This window comes from Durio zibethinus, chromosome 9 (assembly GCF_047325235.1).
Source record: "Durio zibethinus cultivar Kanyao isolate XHJ-2024 chromosome 9, ASM4732523v1, whole genome shotgun sequence".
Taxonomy (NCBI): domain Eukaryota; kingdom Viridiplantae; phylum Streptophyta; class Magnoliopsida; order Malvales; family Malvaceae; genus Durio; species Durio zibethinus.
This window is the reverse complement of record NC_143170.1, coordinates 9580473-9598922: the sequence shown is the minus strand read 5'-3', so window position 1 is coordinate 9598922 and position 18450 is coordinate 9580473. Positions and strand designations below refer to the sequence as shown.

General features: G+C 28.7%; 1 protein-coding gene across 1 annotated transcript; it reads right to left on the bottom strand.

Annotated features, from left to right (window-relative positions):
• Positions 1–2330: 2330 nt before the first annotated feature.
• On the bottom strand, positions 2331–7942 carry LOC111310919 (uncharacterized). The gene is made up of 6 exons (XM_022910296.2): positions 7125–7942; positions 6568–6779; positions 4587–4878; positions 4397–4482; positions 4224–4315; positions 2331–2726 (listed from the first exon to the last, which is right to left on the bottom strand). The coding sequence occupies exons 1-6, from the start codon at positions 7461–7463 to the stop codon at positions 2479–2481; spliced, it is 1269 nt and encodes a 422-aa protein (XP_022766031.2). The 5' UTR covers positions 7464–7942; the 3' UTR covers positions 2331–2478.
• Positions 7943–18450: the final 10508 nt, after the last annotated feature.

The window sequence follows — 18450 nt, the reverse complement described above, 5'->3', positions numbered from 1 at the left end:
TTAAAATAAGCCTTTTTATTTTATTTTATCTAAATAAGCTTAAATTTCGATTTGTATCTAAATAAATATTTATTTCAAACAAATTATTAATTTATTCTAAGAACTTATTTAAATATAAATTATAAATTAGGGATTTATTTGAATATAAATTAAAAGTTAATGTCTTATTTGCATATGAATTATATGTTAAAAGTTTATTTTGGTGTATTAAAAGTATCAAAATTTATATAAGTAAAGTAGTAAAGTTCATAATTTTTTTATTATTTTAGCAAAACATAACATGAGATAACTTTCAATTTTATTGTTTTACTTAAAGATTAATCAAATTTATCTCACGCAATAGGTGTAATTTTTAACATAGCTAAAATGCTAAATAAACTCTTGAATTTTTTCATTTTTCTATCATAGTTCCATTTTTTTGTGTTTTGCGTCTAAATAAGCTTTTAACTTTCAATTTATACTTAAATAAATCTTTCCTTCTAAACCGCAACAAAAGAAAAAAAACATTAATTTGAAAGTAGATTTATCTAAATCTTTTTTTTAACTCTATTTGTTTAAAATTAAAAGTAGTTTTTTAATTATAATTTGTATATTTTAATAAGATAAAAAAGTCAAAAAATTTTTAAAAAATTTAATACTCATTTAAGCCTTTAATATTTTATTGTAATTAATTAAGTTTTGAATTTTTTATTTCGATTCAGTTGAACCTTTAAATATATATTTTCACTTTGTTGAACCCTAAACAACTATTTTCACTCCGAATAAACTTTTGATTAGATGAAAATAAATATTGATGATTAACCAATTTTCGTCTTTTAAATATTTAATTAGTAAAAATAGATGTTTAATTACTTAATTGATTGTAACAAAATAATAAAGATTTCAATAATTATTATATTTTTGTTCAAAAACTTTTTTGACTCTTTAACCTTTCAATAAAAATATTTTTTAATATTGTATTTAGGATCCATTTAACTTTTACTAAATTTAAAGGTAAAAAATTGGAAAAAAAAAAAAAAGATAAAGTATCTCATTCTTAAAATTTTGTAGGTCAACAAAATTGTTTAAAAAAAAAATCAAGTGTAATTGGTCGACAAAATTAATCAACCTTATTAAAAAAACTAAAAAATCATGATATATTTATATAGTCAGATTTTGTAGTTAATCATTAGTCTTTTTCTCTAATAGAATTCCTCCAATGACCCTATCTTCTTCTCTTCCTTTTTTTTTTTTTTTTTTTTTTTTTTTTTACATTATTTGGAGAAAGGAATATGAATTATGAAGTCTTGGCTGTATGAATAATATGTCCAAACTAGTCAATCCTCCAATAAGTTTCTCATTGTTCATTTAAATAAGCCCATGGTCTAGCATGAGATATAGACTTCCTTTCTTATTTTTTTTTATACACTCATTAATTGTACCATGATTCATATATATAATATCATTTGATTCAAGACGCTATTGATATTGAATCCAATATATCTCATAGGATGGTGTGAGTTCTATATTAGTTATCATATAAAAATATTAACAATTTTAATAATTCGTGCGTTTATATTATATAAAATATTAATAATTTATATATTTATATTTTATTTTATTTAAAAATTGAATGTCACAATTTATGTTGATGTACAAATATGAAATACTTTTTAATTTTATCATATGATTGTTATAAAAATTTTAATCAAATCATGTTCATATATTTTTACGTATTATTTTTTTTATATTATATGACTGAATCATATTTTAAATTACTATATTAAGGATTACCGTGACATAAGTGTATAGAGAATCCCACATTCAATATGTACTTAAGAGTAATATTGAACATATATAGAATGATGATCACCTCAGCAATAACCATATAAAAGCTTGTCGTTTTAGCTTGAGACCTAAGCCGTGTCTCATGGATGTGCTTTGTGTTGCTGTTGGGATGAACGAACTTCCATGTTTATGCTGAGCCCATACCGAACTTTTATCTTCTAAATACAGACCAAAATAAAATGCCTTTAAAGCAGAGTAAACAAATCTAACAAAAGATTAAAGTCTAACCCATTATCTTCTATTGCCTTTTTATATTATCGTAAGTTATATCATATCACAAGTTAAATATCCCTATTTCCTACTATCATTTCTTTTTCTACTATCATCAAAACTCATTTTCATATATGAGTCTCCCAACTCAGTGATTAGGCTTTTTCTAATGCCGTAAAATTTATTATTATTATTTTTTTATCATTCTCTTTTGTCCTTTCCACGTTATAATGTCTTAAGGTTAACTACCTCAATTCCTTTGCAAGTAACAGGAAATCCGGTCCAGACAAAACTCCCTCAAATGGTATGCCATCATCATGCCAAAAACTTATAGCAGTTAACCTCAGTTTGACCGAACACGCATTAAAGATACAAGTTTGGACATTATTTTTGCAGCATGGAAAAAGGAAGAAATTCACACAACTGACTTATCCCTTGATTTCACCAGTGGTGCATCCCATGTGAGGCAAAAAACTGAAAATCTGGGTGATTGACCTGAAGCAGTCTTAGCCAGTTTTCTGCAACCTGCATAAGGGAATTCGCATGTTGGCGCTCCCTCACGCCAGTCTCTGTCCACATGGATCCTTTGAATTTATAAGATGCCATTCCAAAAACAGGTAGCGAAATCTTTGGGATACCATCAGCTTCATTGGGATATACTACAAATGGTGTATGGCCACTTTCACTACCTACAAAAGCCAAATAAGGGTCACTTAAAAGGACTTCAGAAATATTTAAACTATTTCAAAAAAAAAAAAAAAAAGCATGCAAAAACATGTACTGCAGTATGAACCGTAATTTCAAATCTAGTAGGAATCACAATTCACAATATTCTTTGCTATAACAGCAATAATGGCATCAAGGAGGTGAATAAAATGTTCTTCAAAACTATGAGAAATTATCTTACAATGGAAGTTTTTTAATTCTACAAAGGGGATTAACAGAGTGACACATACCTCTTAGTGTATATTTAAAAAAAAATAATAACTAAAATAAAAAGGACATTTGTCACCCTATTAACTCCACTTGTGAAGTGAAAATACTCCACAGACAGTGTATCAAATAATTTCCTCCAAAACTATATCATATATGTTGTGCGCTATATCATATCTTTTTATCATAGGATACAAATAAGCATACAGATGAAGAGACAAGAGACAAGATTCAAAATGCATCTACCAAATACCAAAGAAGATATCAACTTGCAAAAAGTTGAAGCAGATAAAACAGACCACTACCAGTAATATAAAATGTAAGAGCCACTTAGTAATTTAGAATTGGCTGGACAACTGCAGAACATCTTGCAGAAGCCAATCGACTGATGCTGGAAAATTTAACCACAGCCTAAGATCCCTAAATCTAACCTCACAAAAACATTATGGTCAACTATTCCCCCCTAGAAAAGTATGAGAAGAAGATATCGGTCGAATTTCTAATCGAAAGTGATAAAGAACTTAAAGTAAACATGTGTGTTATCAGAGTTTGCAGCCTTTCTATATGGATAAATCAAACTTTGATGTTTTCCCCCCCTAGAAGACCAGAATGCATGCACACTTATGTCATGCACCAAAAGCCTCAAGAAAAGTATAAGAAGAAGATAGTGGTAAAAAGAACTAAATATAAACATGTGTGTATCAGAGTTTGCAGCTTTTCTATATGGAGAAATCAATCTTTGATGTTTTTCAGGTTGATGGTCCGTCTTCCTATTCATCTCCTCAATTCAAATCTCATATGCTAACATTTTAAGCTTTCCAAACAAAGATAGACACCTAACAACTAAAAGTGATCAATTTGCTTCTGGAGTAAAGTTTATCCAAGCTGACAAGGAACTGGATCCAACAAATGCATGGGGGTGAGGAATACAAATCAAATTTAACTAGACAATACTGTTTAACTATTTGGTATAACAGCTAGTAGATATTGCTGCAATACCAATCATATCTGTAATGATATCATAAAAGCAACTTTATAGGTACAAAAGGTAGATATTCATTTTCTTAAATGCTGCATTAAAAAACAATATAATTAATAGATAATCTATCAATTTAGTTCACTACTTCACTACCAAATCAAGGCCGAGTTTACAAATAAGATAAGCGAAGCAGCAGAAAGAAAATGGGAAGCAAGGCAAGGGACAAGAGAATTTCCCAATCCACCATAAAGATAATCAAAACGATCATGATTACCTTCCCTAGGTGTGCAAAGAAAATGGTAAGTTAGAAAGCATGCATCCAAATCTTTTAATGTAGGACCTGTAGGTATTCGGTATATGGGATACCTACAAAGGTAAAATCAAAGAAAATGAACATTGTACAATACCCCCAAAAGGGAAAAGATCATACAGATCACACAATTTTACCATGCAACAGATATCCAACTGATCGGTAGTAAGTCACAACTTCTTAATGTCTTCAAACCAGGATACTTGCAAGCTAGGTCAAATATCTGTAACAAAAGTAGAAGAGAATAACAAATAAAAAACAAGTGGAGTTCATGCAGAGAACAAACCAGAAACCTGCCCATTAAACAATAAAAATACAATAACTAGCCTTGTCTGCCAAGGGTTCACGACTATAAGGAGTATCCTGCTCAAAAAACTCAAACAGCAGGTGATGTTGAGAGTTCCCAGTTTCACCATCATCACTAGAAAAGCCTTCCTGCAGTGTACTGTTTTCATCGCTTATAGACAAACTGCTCACTCCAAAAGGGATCTTATTTGCCAAATTATATTGACTGGGCTGTTCTCTAGAAAATTTAATGCCTTTCTCTATTTCATAATCACTATTTCCATCACTATTTGAATCTCTGATGTAGTCACCATCACTCTCTTCTCCAGCTAGCCTAACCACACAAGTAAAATTCGATACAAATTAATAAATCAAACCATCTAATTCAAACAACAAAGTATAAACACAGAATTGAGACAATCACGTTGTAACAAAACACATTATAACCTACATACCAGAGAAGAGAAAGGAAGAACAACCTGATAGCAGCAATATTAGTTGATAAATACTACGCATGTTATCATAATGAAAATGTTTATAGCTACAGAAATTACTTGTACAAGATTTTTATTAAAGTATCATAAATATGAATAATTGCATATGCTATAGATCATTGATCATCTAAAAGACAACCCATTAGGGTTTAAAATTCCTATAAGAATATAGCAGATGTAAATTTTTCTAGACCAGGAAATTGTATTTCTTGGGCATTAAAGAATCAAGAGCTAGACGGAAAGCTACACGTCTAACTACCTGATTCTTCAACAAATGTGAAGCATGTGGCTCCAAGACATATAGAGGATGGCTAATGATTATCAGGAGAAGTTATTTGCTTTAACAATATTACCATCACACCAAATGCTTTGCAAGCCCAATATACATGTGCTCCAGCTGAAACACCTGTGTCAATTCATTGTAGCAACCCTCATATTTCCATTTTTGGAACTAACAGACACATATACAAGACCCAAAGCTATAGCCATCTAATACTATGAATAAATTTGCATTGAATAAATGAAATGCTGAAGAGGCAACAAGGGATGCAATAAAAAAAAATTAAATTCTCTAAACCATAATTCACAGGACAACATTTACTGAGAGTTGATTGATTACATTTTGCTCTCACTAAGTAAACAACTAATAAAAAATGTTTTTGAGACCAAATTAAAATGAATTTTGGTTTTTAATGAACCAACACATAAGTAGATCCTTACTTGGAGTAATGTAAAAATAACCAAGATTAACAATTTTTCCAGAGAAGAAGATAGCTCAAAATGACTTATCTAAAAAAAGTTTTATCATGTTTTCTGAATATCAGTAGGCAATTTTCCTGCTGTTTTATACTGACAACAACCACAAAGTAAGCAATACAACCCAAGTCTCAAAGAATGGGATCAACACACAACATCATAAAGGTAGTTTCCTGTTCTGGAGCTACAAAGGGACCGTTCAGTAAACGGGTGTGGAGCAAGGTGCAGCAGGAATGTGCTCCCATCGCACCACACCAGTCTAATGAGCATTGCCAAAATAGTACATGTTCATTTGAAAAATCATAAAGAGAGAAAAAAAAAAAGAAAGGACACACCATTCTTCCATGGAAAGCCAAGCAAATGTCTAAAGTACAGATAAACAACCATTGAAAGAAAAAGAGTAAGATCATGGGATTATGGATGATATAAAGTCATAGCATAATGATAAGATAAGCATAATGCAATGAAAGATACCAATCTGCACATGGAAAAGAAGAAATAGCACTATTTACTGTGCGTCAGATGCATGATGATGTACCACAATGTGAAAAGCATAACCAATATAGTGAAGCTAAATACAGTAATCATTCCCCTTTTCTAAAACAATTACAGTATTGTTCAAGAGAGAGATGGGAAGAGAAAATGAAACTTCATCTAACAGAAAAGAACGAAAAATAAACAAAACTTGTTTATCCAGGTGAAATCTGTTCTAAATACAGCAAAACAGACTGCATATTTTTCATCAATGTATCAAGATATAGAGAAAATAGTACCTAGGCTTAGCATTTGCCTGCATAGATTCACCATATAATTGGATCCCTGACAAGTATGGAACATAGTACTGAACAACACCATCACTCCCATCAAGCACCAAAGGCACCCCTGCGCCATATGCACTCCATTCCTTGAAAGACTCCCATAAATCACCCAATGTAAAGTAAGGCTGAAACTCCACATCAGAAGTCCTCCATCCCCTCACTGTTGTCTACACCAATACAAAAAATCAAAATTCTGAATCAAAATAATAATAATAATAAATAAAAAATCACCAACAGGCATATGATTCTAATCTACCCTATGCTCAGAGAAACGAATTTCCCCAAATTCTCCAATTCCAAACAAAGCCCTATCCTAAAATTCTACTGTTGACACATCTACACATGATGAAAAAACAATTCAGTCAAATATGAAACAATATAAACAAAAGTAATTATATATTATTTAAGAAAAAACAATAAGATTTCTTGCTATTTTCCAAACATTCTTAGCAACCAAAGCTAATCATCATAAGTCATACAGATGAAAAAAATGAACATCAGACTATATCAACCTTTGAAAAATATTGAGCCAGGACCGAAGGCCTGGTCGATTCCAGGAACCTTTGGAGGTTACTGCTTAAGACCCCCGATTCCTTATAGCCCTGAATATTACTTGAAACCAAAGTCTCCTTATGATTCTTGTTCTTATTATCATCAGAAGCTAAAGCCTTGCTCTTTGCAGATGATGCTGATGATTTACTATTACTTTTCTCATTATCTTCCTTAAAAACTTCTTGTTTCTGCTTTTGCTTTTGCTGTTGTTTTTGGTTTTGATTTTTTCTAGCTTTTACTGGAATGTAAAACCCATCCTCTCCTCTAACTGTCCCGAATTGCAAACCAGTCCCCAGCATTCTCACTTTAACCTTTTTTCTTATTATTATTATAAGCCCTCCGCTTGGCTGCCTAGGAAACGGAGGAAAAAACAGCAAGAAAATGCAAAAATTAAAAGTTCAAAATCAACTGCTTCTTTCTTTCAAAACTTTGAAAACTCAACTCAAACAAAATTCAAGTTAAACAAAGTATGGTTTTGTTGAGTGAAGGTCAAAAAGTTAATCAAACTCTCAAATCTGAAAAAAGAAATAATGATTTCCCTGAAGTTTCTTGCAGTTTCTTAGGCAACAAACAAGAATAAGAATAAATTGAAAAAAAACAACCCAAAATTTTTTCATTCAATGTATGGAGAAAGAAAGGGATTATTTGGCTGATTAGAAAAGGGCGAGGTAGAATTTTTGAGAGAGAAAGAAAGGGAAAGAAAAAATTGAAAAGGCGTGAAGGAGAGGAACTGAACCACACTATTTCTATATACGCTTCTTCAACTGAGTTCAACAACAGCAAAGGAAAGAAACAGAACATTATCATTATCTCCTTTTTTCCTTAATCCACCCTTTAATCATCAACTTAATTTTCATTATTTTATTAATTAATGTCTTGCATTTTCTTTATCTTTTTATTTTCTTTAATTTCATTTTATGGTTTTTGAGAAAATAATTTTTGGTTTTTTGTTCTTGAGGATTAATTGGGTGAAATAGTTACTATAAAAACATTAGGTGAAATGGTTGAAAAATACAAAATGTTTTTACTTATAGGATTGGATTACGAGGAAACCAATACGTGCGGAGTGTTAAGAGTCGGTAATGACACGTGCACGAAGCATTTCTAACGACTATTTTTTTTTTTTTTATAAACATAAATTTATCAATAAATAATTGATTGAATCAGTTAAAGTTATTTTTTTTGACAAAAAAATTTTAAATTTAAGTCGTTAGTCATTTATTGAGATCATATCAAATGCACAACCTATAACTATATATTTTAAGTTATCAGATACGACACAGAACAACCTATTTACTTATAAATTTTTTTTTTAAAAAAAATAAACATAAATTTCTTTTTTTTTTTTATAGTAAACACATAAATTTCAACAAATTATATAAAAGTAATATTTTTAATTATGCATATTAGTTTTTGGATAGTCCATCGTCTACGGTAAGACTATATTTAAATCATAATTAAATTTAGTTTGCCTTTTGTAAAAATATATAAATCATAAATTTTTAAATTTTGTTTAGATTTGAATTTTTTTTTGTTTTATAAATTGATTCAATTCAAACTGAATTTTATAAATTTAGTTTATTGATTTTTTTAATTTAATTTATTATTGTTATATTATTTTAATATAATTTTTTGTATATTTAAATAGATTTAGATATAAAATAATTATTTTTAGTAAAGAGTAATTAATTTATATAAGTGCAAAATTTTTTAATTTTACGTACTTTTGTAATTATTAATTTTAATAAATTCAAAAAAAAGATTAAATTATTATTTTCATTTGTCTCTTTTATCTTCTAGATATATTAAAATCAATGTTTAAAAAAAATAAAATTTTACATTCATGTAAGTTGCTCTATTTCTATTTTTTATAAAAAAATTGAAATATATATAAAAATTAATAAAAGATATATAATTTGATTCAATTTTAATTTTTTAATTTTTTAATTTTTGATTTAAAATTTGATTCGAATATAATATAATATATATTAAATGTACAAATTTAATCTAAATCGAATAAAAATTCAATTTAAATCACATCAAATAATATAATTTTAAATCAATTTTATTTTTAAAAATTTTTTCATCCAATAAAATGCAGTCAACTACCTTTAAAGTAAAATAAAATCAATTGCTCACCAACAAATGGTTGGTTCAATTGATTAAAGTTCATTCTCCTCAACGAAGAGGTTTTAGATTCAAATCCTATTGGTGGTCACTTGTTGGAGTTATTTCGAATGTACGACTTACAACAATTTGTCTTAAACTATCAGATATAGCACATTTTATCTTAAGCTTATGGATTGAGCAGCATGACTTGTAGTCATTTATCTTAGACTGTCAGATATAGCACATCTTATTCTAAGCTTACGGATTGAACAACTTATCTACCTAGAATTTTTTTCTCTACAAAAAAAAAATAAAACCGGTTGCTTATTAAAAGATTTATCCTCAAATGAACAATAGTCATTTGTCTTAGGCTATTAGATATGATATATCTTATCATGTATGACTTACAACGACCTATCTTAAGCTATGAGATATGACACATCTTACCCTGACCTTAGGGATTGAACAACTTATTTATCTCAAAATTTTTTTACAAAAAAAAAAAAAAATTGATTGCTCATTAAAGGATTTCTCCTCAAATGAACAATAACAACTTATCTTATATTATAAGATACAATACTCTTATTTTAATCTAAAAAATTAAATAATTTATCTACCTTGAATTTCTTTCTACCAAAAAAAATAATAATAAAACCGGTTGCTCACTAAAGGATTTCTCCTCGTATGAACAAAAGGAATGCAGCACAGTGAATAATGCATCCATTGTACGACATCTCTGGCACTCAGAATAATCCACGCAATTAGAGCTAAAAGTGAGCCCAACCATGCCCCTTTGAGTAGGGTTTGGTTTGGTTTGGTTTGGTTTGGATTCTATTACATCTCTAACAATGAGTAGCTAACAACCAAAAAACCATAAAAAAAAAACTATGGTGAAATCTAAAGGTCTCAATGGTGAAATTAATTTTATCACACTAATCCTCAATATTTTGGTGGACTTTTGAGGTCTGGTGAAAATTTTTTCCACTGTGCCTATATTTTCCAATATTATTCATGTTTATTTATTTATTTCTTTTTTTTTTTATCTTAAGTATATAGCTCATTTGGTTTTTTATATTTTTCTTTTTTTGTTAAAAAAATTTATTAGTTTAATATAATAAATAAAATTTATTAATTTAATATGAATAAATAACTTTAATCTAATTATGATTTGGACTTTAAATATAAAAATTATTATATTCAAATTTTAAATAAATTTATTATATCAAAATTTTAATATAATATATTTAATGATAAGTTTTCTTTTAATAATAATTGATTTCATCACTATAATTATTTTAATATCTAAACATATATTTTATCATTATAATAACAATTATTCACCATTACGATAATTAATCTTATTATTATTATTATTTTTAATTTTATCAAAATTAATTTCTTCCTTCCACTAAAAGGATTTTAAGTAAATATCATTTGAGGGACCCAATCTGTTCTACTTATCTTTACCTTTTAACTATTTTTTTTTTCTTATTTGCCATTGATAAAATAATGATGTGGCCAAAACACACTCTTACTATGGAATTTTTACACAAATATTTAATAACTAAAATAAGTTAATAATTTTTTAAATTTAAAAATTCCAAATAAAATACAACATATATAAAAAAAATAATTTATTTTTATACTTTCAACTAAGCAGATTTGGATTTTTATTTTACAAGAACATATTTGAAATTTAAAATTTTCGTGAATAAATTAATTGTAACATGTCTAAACAAATTAATCTTATTTAAATAAGTTAACAATGTTATGTGGCGTACAAGATTTACTAGTTAAATGTTTAACTATATCTTGTGGCGTAATATATGCAATAAATGTATTGTGTTAGTATCAAGAATCTTGACATAATTAAGTAATTGTATCATATTCATGTTGATTCATCTATATGTTTATATTCTTACTTTGACACGGCACTATTATGATCAGCTAACACAAATTGCTAGTCTGTTAAATATATAATTATATAAACGGTTACATAATTTATAAACAACTAATTCATTAAATAATCATGAAATATACAACTAATTTATCTAGTAAATATAGATAAATAGTACCTACATAAAATGATATACATATTTAATATTGTAAAACAGAAATATATAAGTACATAAATAATTAAGTAAAAAATTATTTTATGAATTTTTATTCTATATAAAATGTAAATATGCTTTTGTTAAATTAATTTTTTATTTTTAAATATATTTTAAAGGAATTTATGTCAACCCTCTCTATTTATGTTAATGAAATTTAAAAATTTTATAGATCATAGACAAGATAAATTTTTAATAAATTATTTGTAAATTAATTTTTAAAACAATAAAAGTATAAATTGCATGAAACTACACCGTTTAAAGTCTTGATTAATAATAAGGTAAAATTTATTATTGCTTACTCAATTATAATCATATTTTTAAAATGATTACTTAACTATTAAAATTTTCAATTTAATCAGTAAAATTTGAGTACATATTTTTTTTATCACTTAATCATTGGTTTCTAACAAAATGCTGACATAATTGTTAGGTTAATTTTTTAGGCACCACAGGACATTTTCACGTCATATAATTTGCCATGTGACATTGTTGATGTAATATTAAAATTTTTAAAAAATAAATTTTATTAATAAAATAATATCACATGATATCTAATAGCTAACATAGCATTGTCATGTCACTTTATAGTTAGAAACTAACAATTGAGGATAAAAAAAAAAAATACTTACTCAAATTTTGATGATTAAATTAAAAATATTAATAATTTAATCATTATTTTTGAAATATAATCATAATTAAATAACTAATGATATAATTTATTCTTAATAATAATGACCAAAAAGAAATCCTAATTAATAGAGTCCATTCGCCCTTGCCCACACAACTGTCGAATCAAATGGGTTCGAGATGTGTCGCTTTAGGTAGCAAATGCGAGTGGCGGAAGCAGGCCCATCTGATTAATGATGTTAAGCTAATATTGGACACAGAAAAGGTAGATAGCAGAAAGGACATTTGGTGAAGGAGGTGGCGAAGTTGGAATCTGTTGATAGATAGAAGTGGGTCCATAATCTTTGATTTAGTGGGATTTCTCCTATCTTTTGTTGAGCAAACTTAATCACTTAACTGAGCCCATACTATGAGATGATAAGCATACCGATATTGTATATTATCCTTCATTGTTCTAGTATGTGTTTGAATTCGAATCTAATCGAGTTAAAGGAAGAAAAAATTTGATTGAGTCGATTTCTTCTGAAAATCATATTAAGGATAATAGTGTTTTCACTGTGATGCAAATATTATCTTAAAATACAATGCCCCAAAAATTAAGATTGCATTCAAGTTCTTCTTGAGCACACATGAATTATAGATAAAAAATGAGAGTAAGAAAAAATATGACTCTTGAGGAGAAAAGATATAAAGATGTATAAAAATAAATGTTAATGAAAGTATTTGAACATGTTAATGAATGTTAACCATTATCTCTGGAACGAAAGAACATGTTCAACAAATTGATTTTTTGAATTCCCCGAACAAGTAGTCCATTGTTCGAAAAAAAAAAAGAGTCGATTGCCCAAAGCAAATTATTTCCCAAAGATAGTCTATTTCACAAAGCAAATTAAGGAAAAGTAATCGATTACTCCCCGAAAGCAGTAGACTCCCTATGCTTATTCTTTGCCAAAAAATAACCCGAAAGTTAGTGATCCAGTCTGTTTCATGAATTGTTGTTAGAGAAATCAGCTACACTTTTTTACCTAACAGTTAATAGGGCAGTGGGCTGGTCTTGCCTAATTTCATTCTAAGACTATTTTTCAACTTCCAAACCTCTTTTTTTTCAACGAATAAATTTTATTTATGTTCATTGAACATTGATCGAAATTTTATTTAGGCCGACGGCAATAGCAACGGTTTCTGTTGAAGACCAAGAATAATTTAGTCTTTACTTTTCAAGTTTTTTCTCATTTAAGTTCTAACCTCAACACTGTCTTTCTTTTATATATGCAGAGAAAAAACTGAAAAATCATTTGAGTGTTTGGTCTGATATGTGGTAAAAGGGAGAGATTTGAGTAAAAAAGCTTTGCTTTGCTTTGATACATAGTTTTTCTGATTTGTTTTCTTTTTTTGTTCCTTTCAGGGAGTTGCATTTGTATTGAGGTAATATTGGGTTTTCGGTGTGCAATTCCAAGGATTGGATTGACAACGCTTATGGCGGTGGTAGGAGGTTTAATCAATTTTATTTTTGCGTTCAAATGTAACAACACTGCAATTAAATTGATAAGAATTGAAACTTACTGTCATTTTGGCCTTTTCATTTGTTACAGGATTGACATTGAAGTAGGTAAAGGTCTTTACTTTTATCATTATGAATTTTAATGCTTATAGACTTATTTGTTTATTTATTGTGATTTTAAAAAGGCAGGAAAAGTGACAATTATAACAACTTTGATCTAATTGATAATATGCCGCTGTTATTAATTTTAATTTTATATATTTAATTGCTTAAAAACAAGTTGAGTACAATATATTCAAATTGAGGTTGATTTTGATTTGCTTTTTGGTAAAAATATTATTTGCTTCAATCTATTTAAATGAAGTTTTATATATTTTTTCTTTAAATAAAACATGGATTTCCAGTTTCTACATATTTTTTACTGTAAATGATATGCAGGTGTTTTTGCATTTGTAGATTAATAGTTTGACCCCTTCTGCTGAAGCAATTGGATTTCTTTCTGCTGCACAAGTTTGAATTTGACCCTTTTATACATGTTTGTTTGTAATTAAAGCAAACAGTAGAAATTTTTATTCATAGTGTTTTTTTTTTTACCATAACTTGAGGTTTCTCATTTGAGTTTTTTCATTATGCTTCCATTATGCCATGTTAGATATGACAGTAGAAATAGGAAAGGCATGGAAACTATGACTTTTCCCTAATCACCCAAAGTTAGAATGTGGTCGCTCCACATTTTGAAACAAATCTTATGCAGTGTGGAATTGTTGAGAGGCTTAATATAATCATAAAGGTGGGTGGGCCAAAGCTTTTTACATGTAATGATTTTCATTTTTCACAATTATTATTGCATTGGATTGTAACGTTTTACGTATTTGCATGGTTTTTATTTTAGCAGACTTTACGGTGATCATCATTTACTTAATGTTGCAAAAATATTCGTTGATCTTCCACTAGGTTCTATGGAATGTGAACACCCATTTCATCGACTTTGTCCATGATAGGTGCTATATTCGGCCAAGGTTACTAGAAACTATGGGTGTTTATTCGAAAAAGGTTAACAGAAACTATAGTTATCTTTTTCTTTTTCTTTTTTAATGTTATTTGTTCATGTTTTTATGTTATCATTCTTGATTTGAAGTTTTATTTTATCTCTTTAAATACAACTTTCATATTTGTTTTTATGATTTCAATTTTTGTAACTCTTTAAGTTCAGCAATCATATTTATTTCCATGACTTTTTTCTTTTTTTTTTAAATTTGTAGTCAATACCAAGTTATTAATCTAGACTTCACCATTAGTTATGAGTTGAAGAATCCCTGCCAAAAATGTTAAAATTAAGGTAGGATATTTTTTACTTAACTCTAATCCTGCTTCTAAATGAATATTCCTTATTTCTATTTTATTACTCGAGTTATCCTATTAATCATAATTATGTTCTCACTTCTAAAATTAGTGATTCTATTATGTGTTATGCGATATTGCATTTTGATGTAGGATCTGATGCTAAATTGATCATCATTTCATTTAAATATTTAAGTTAATATTAGATTTTAAATTATACTAATATAATACATTTGATATTAGATCTCGTAGCATTGTCGCGGGTTGCCTTCTAGTACTTATAATCTGCAAAAAAAAAAAAAAAAAAAAAATCATTTTGGTTTTTTCTCTCTCTCTAAGTTTCCACTAGCACTACCCTTTCCCAAAAGAAAATCAAGCCACCACCATACAATTGCTAGCCATCGTCATCCTTCACCATTCCGTTGTCCCTGGTTTGTGTTCAACTCCCAAGATATCTTCTTCGAAGTGGTAGATGTAGGGAATTTTGGAACCCGTCTGAGTCGCTCGGAACAAGCAAGGAGTCCCTGGATTCCAAGGATTTAGGGCACATTTAAAGGGTTAGAAAGCGTAGGAATGTGCAAGAAGTATCTTTGACTATTAATTTGGTGGAGATAGTAAGAACTGCAACAGAATTTTTTCTTCATGCGAAGTCAAAATGCAAGAGATTATTTATGCAAAAATTTTTATGTGTTGTTTGATGTTTTGCAAAGATACCTACATTTTACTTTATCCAGATGACCCAAAAACTAGAAAATCAATCAAGATGGTAATATTTGAAAATAACTTGAATTAAAATATACTCTATTCCTTGATTTCTCGTTTTTTTTTTTTTTTTTTTATCAAAATAGCGTTTTAAGAGCAACCATGGATTATTTTTTTTTTTTGGTTTCATATTTTCATCCACTTAATGAACACCTCGTTTGCATAGGACAAGGGATTACTCTCTCCTTGGTAGAGATCACCTTAGTAGACAAATTTTCAAGATAAAACAAATATGAAAATGTTGTTTGTTATTCATTTTCACTTGGACTCGATTTTAAAGATTTGTCAATTTTTGCAATTTAAGGATTTTCTTAGGTGTTTTTGATGTTTTAACAATTGAAACAAAGGGAAATTGATGGAAGAAAGGATTTCTAGGTTTGATTTTGTGATGAGCTTGATGGAAAAGAGCAAGAGCAACATGAACAAAACTATGGCAAGGAATGAGTAGGAATCATTAAGAGATGAGCTGAAAGCTTACAACAGAATGGGTGAATACGTAAAGGAAGATGGTGATGTTAGTTATTAATATATTGGGATCAGTTATTAATCTATTGGTTAGGAATACTTTGCAACTTACAATTTTGCAAGATTGTTCCATAATAGCTATATTTAAATAATTTATTGTTGCAATTGATTTTCATGAATGCAGAAGCTAGCCTGCAAAGAGAAATGTTCATGATTAATGGAGAGTATTATGATGTGGAAAGACCAGCTTTGCTTGAGCTAATAATAGCTTCCTACGATGACATATTCAGGGAGCCTATAGGATAACCTCCAAAGAGAGTGCAAGATCATAACATACCCTTTCAATCTGTTAACCTAAGACTGTACAGATTCAACCATTATCCAAAGAATGAGTTTGAAAGGCAATTAGTAGAAATGTTGTCTTTCTCTATCATACAAACCAGTAAAAACCCTTTTGCTTCTCTATGTTTGTTAGTTAAGAAGAAAGATGGGACTTAGAGGATGTGTATCGACTACAGACAATTAAATGCAGTGATAATGAAAAATAAATTCCTTATACCTATAATGGAAAACTTTCTGGATAAGCTGAAAGGGGGTCATTACTTTGAAAAAATAGACCTCAAATCAAAATACTAGTGGATAAGAGTGAAAGAAGATGACATTTAGAAGAAAGCCTTTAGAACTTATCGGGGACATTATGAATTTAAGGTACTACCACTTGGACTTACTAATGCACTTGTAACCTTTCATTCTCTTATGAATGATATATTTACTCCTAATTTGAGAAAATTTATGCTGGTATTTTTTTATTATATTCTTGTTTATAGTTCTAAGTTGAGAGAACATATAGAACATTTAAACATTGTTTTTGCAATACAAAGAAAGACACATTAAGTGCAAAAAAAAGCAAGTGTTTTTCTGGTCAAAGGCATGTTGAATATTTAGGGCATATCATATCAATTGAAGGGGTATCTACAGATCTTGCTAAGATAAAAGCAATTCAAAATTGGTCACAGCCTAAGAGCCTTAAGTCATTGAGGAAATTTCTTGAATTGATTAGATATTATGGGAAGTTCATAAAAAGTTATGAGATCAGTAAGCCATTGATAGATATGTTTAAAAAGAATGGGTTCAAGTGTACACCTGTAGCAGTATCTGCTTTAAATCGACTTAAAGAGGCCATGTGTTCTGCCCCTGTCCTAGCATTGCCTGATTTCAATGAACCTTTTATATTAGAAACTGATGTTAGCAACAATGGGATTGGAGTTGTTTTATCCTAGGATGGAAAGCCAATAGCTTATTTAAGCAAGGTTCTAGGTACTAGACACAAAGAGCTTTCTATTTATAAAAAAGAGTATCTAGCCATATTAATGGTAGTAACAAAATAAAGACACTAATTAGAAGAAAAATCATTCATTATCAAGACAGATCATGAAGTTTTTAAACATTTGCTTAAGCGGAAGTTGACCATTAACATTAAAAAAAGACGACTAACCAAATGACTTGGGTTGAATTACTTTATACAGTATAGAAAAGGCAAGATGAATATAGCAGTAGATGCTTTATCCAAGCAACATGATGAGGAAGCACAAAGCTATAGCTTACAATCCATTACATTTATACCAAAATGGATAAAAGAGATCGAGCATAGCTATAATGGTGAAACAAAAGAACATGAGCAAATTAAGGCTTCTATCATCAATCCTCTTAATAATTTTACTATTCATTCAACAATGGAGTTTTGAGATTTAAAAAAAAAGTGTGTAAGTAATAGTGGGCTATTAAAGGGAAAAATTTTACAAGCCTTGCATGATTCACTTTAAGAGGGCATTCAGGAATTCAAGCAACCTACCATAGACTTAAACTAAATTTTTTTTGGCTTGGGATGAAGAAACAAGTCCATAAGTATATCCAACAAAATGATACTTGTCAAAGGAATAAAGATGAACATGTTCCTTATTCGGTTCTTTTGTAGCCAATTCTTATACCATAGTAACCCTGGGATGTAATCAGCATGGATTTTGTTATAGGATTGCCCTTATCTCAAAAATTTAGTAGTATTATGGTGATAGTGGATAAATTCACTTAGTCACTTTCCTCTTTTGTCCCATCCTTTTATAGATATGAAAGTAGCTAAAATATATCTCGACCAAGTTCATAAACTACATGGGACTCCAATAATTGCTATTTCTTATAAAGATCTAGTCTTCACTAGTATATTTTGATAGGAGTTAATGAAATTATTTGGAACCACGGTTTATCTAAGTATAGCTTATCATCTAAAATCTAATGGGCAAATCGAGAAAGTTAATTAGTGTTTGGAATAGTATTTGCAGTATATGTGTTTTCTCAAGTCTAAAAGTTAGG

Bases quoted from the DNA above. Each gene is read 5' to 3' on its own strand.
- LOC111310919 (XM_022910296.2), bottom strand. From the start codon at position 7,463: ATGCTGGGGACTGGTTTGCAATTCGGGACAGTTAGAGGAGAGGATGGG. The intron at 6,780-7,124 runs GTTGATATAGTC...GTATTGGTGTAG, and splicing joins TGGCTCAATATTTTTCAAAG to ACAACAGTGAGGGGATGGAG. The intron at 2,727-4,223 runs GTAATCATGATC...TGGCTTTTGTAG, and splicing joins TCTTTGCACACCTAGGGAAG to GTAGTGAAAGTGGCCATACA.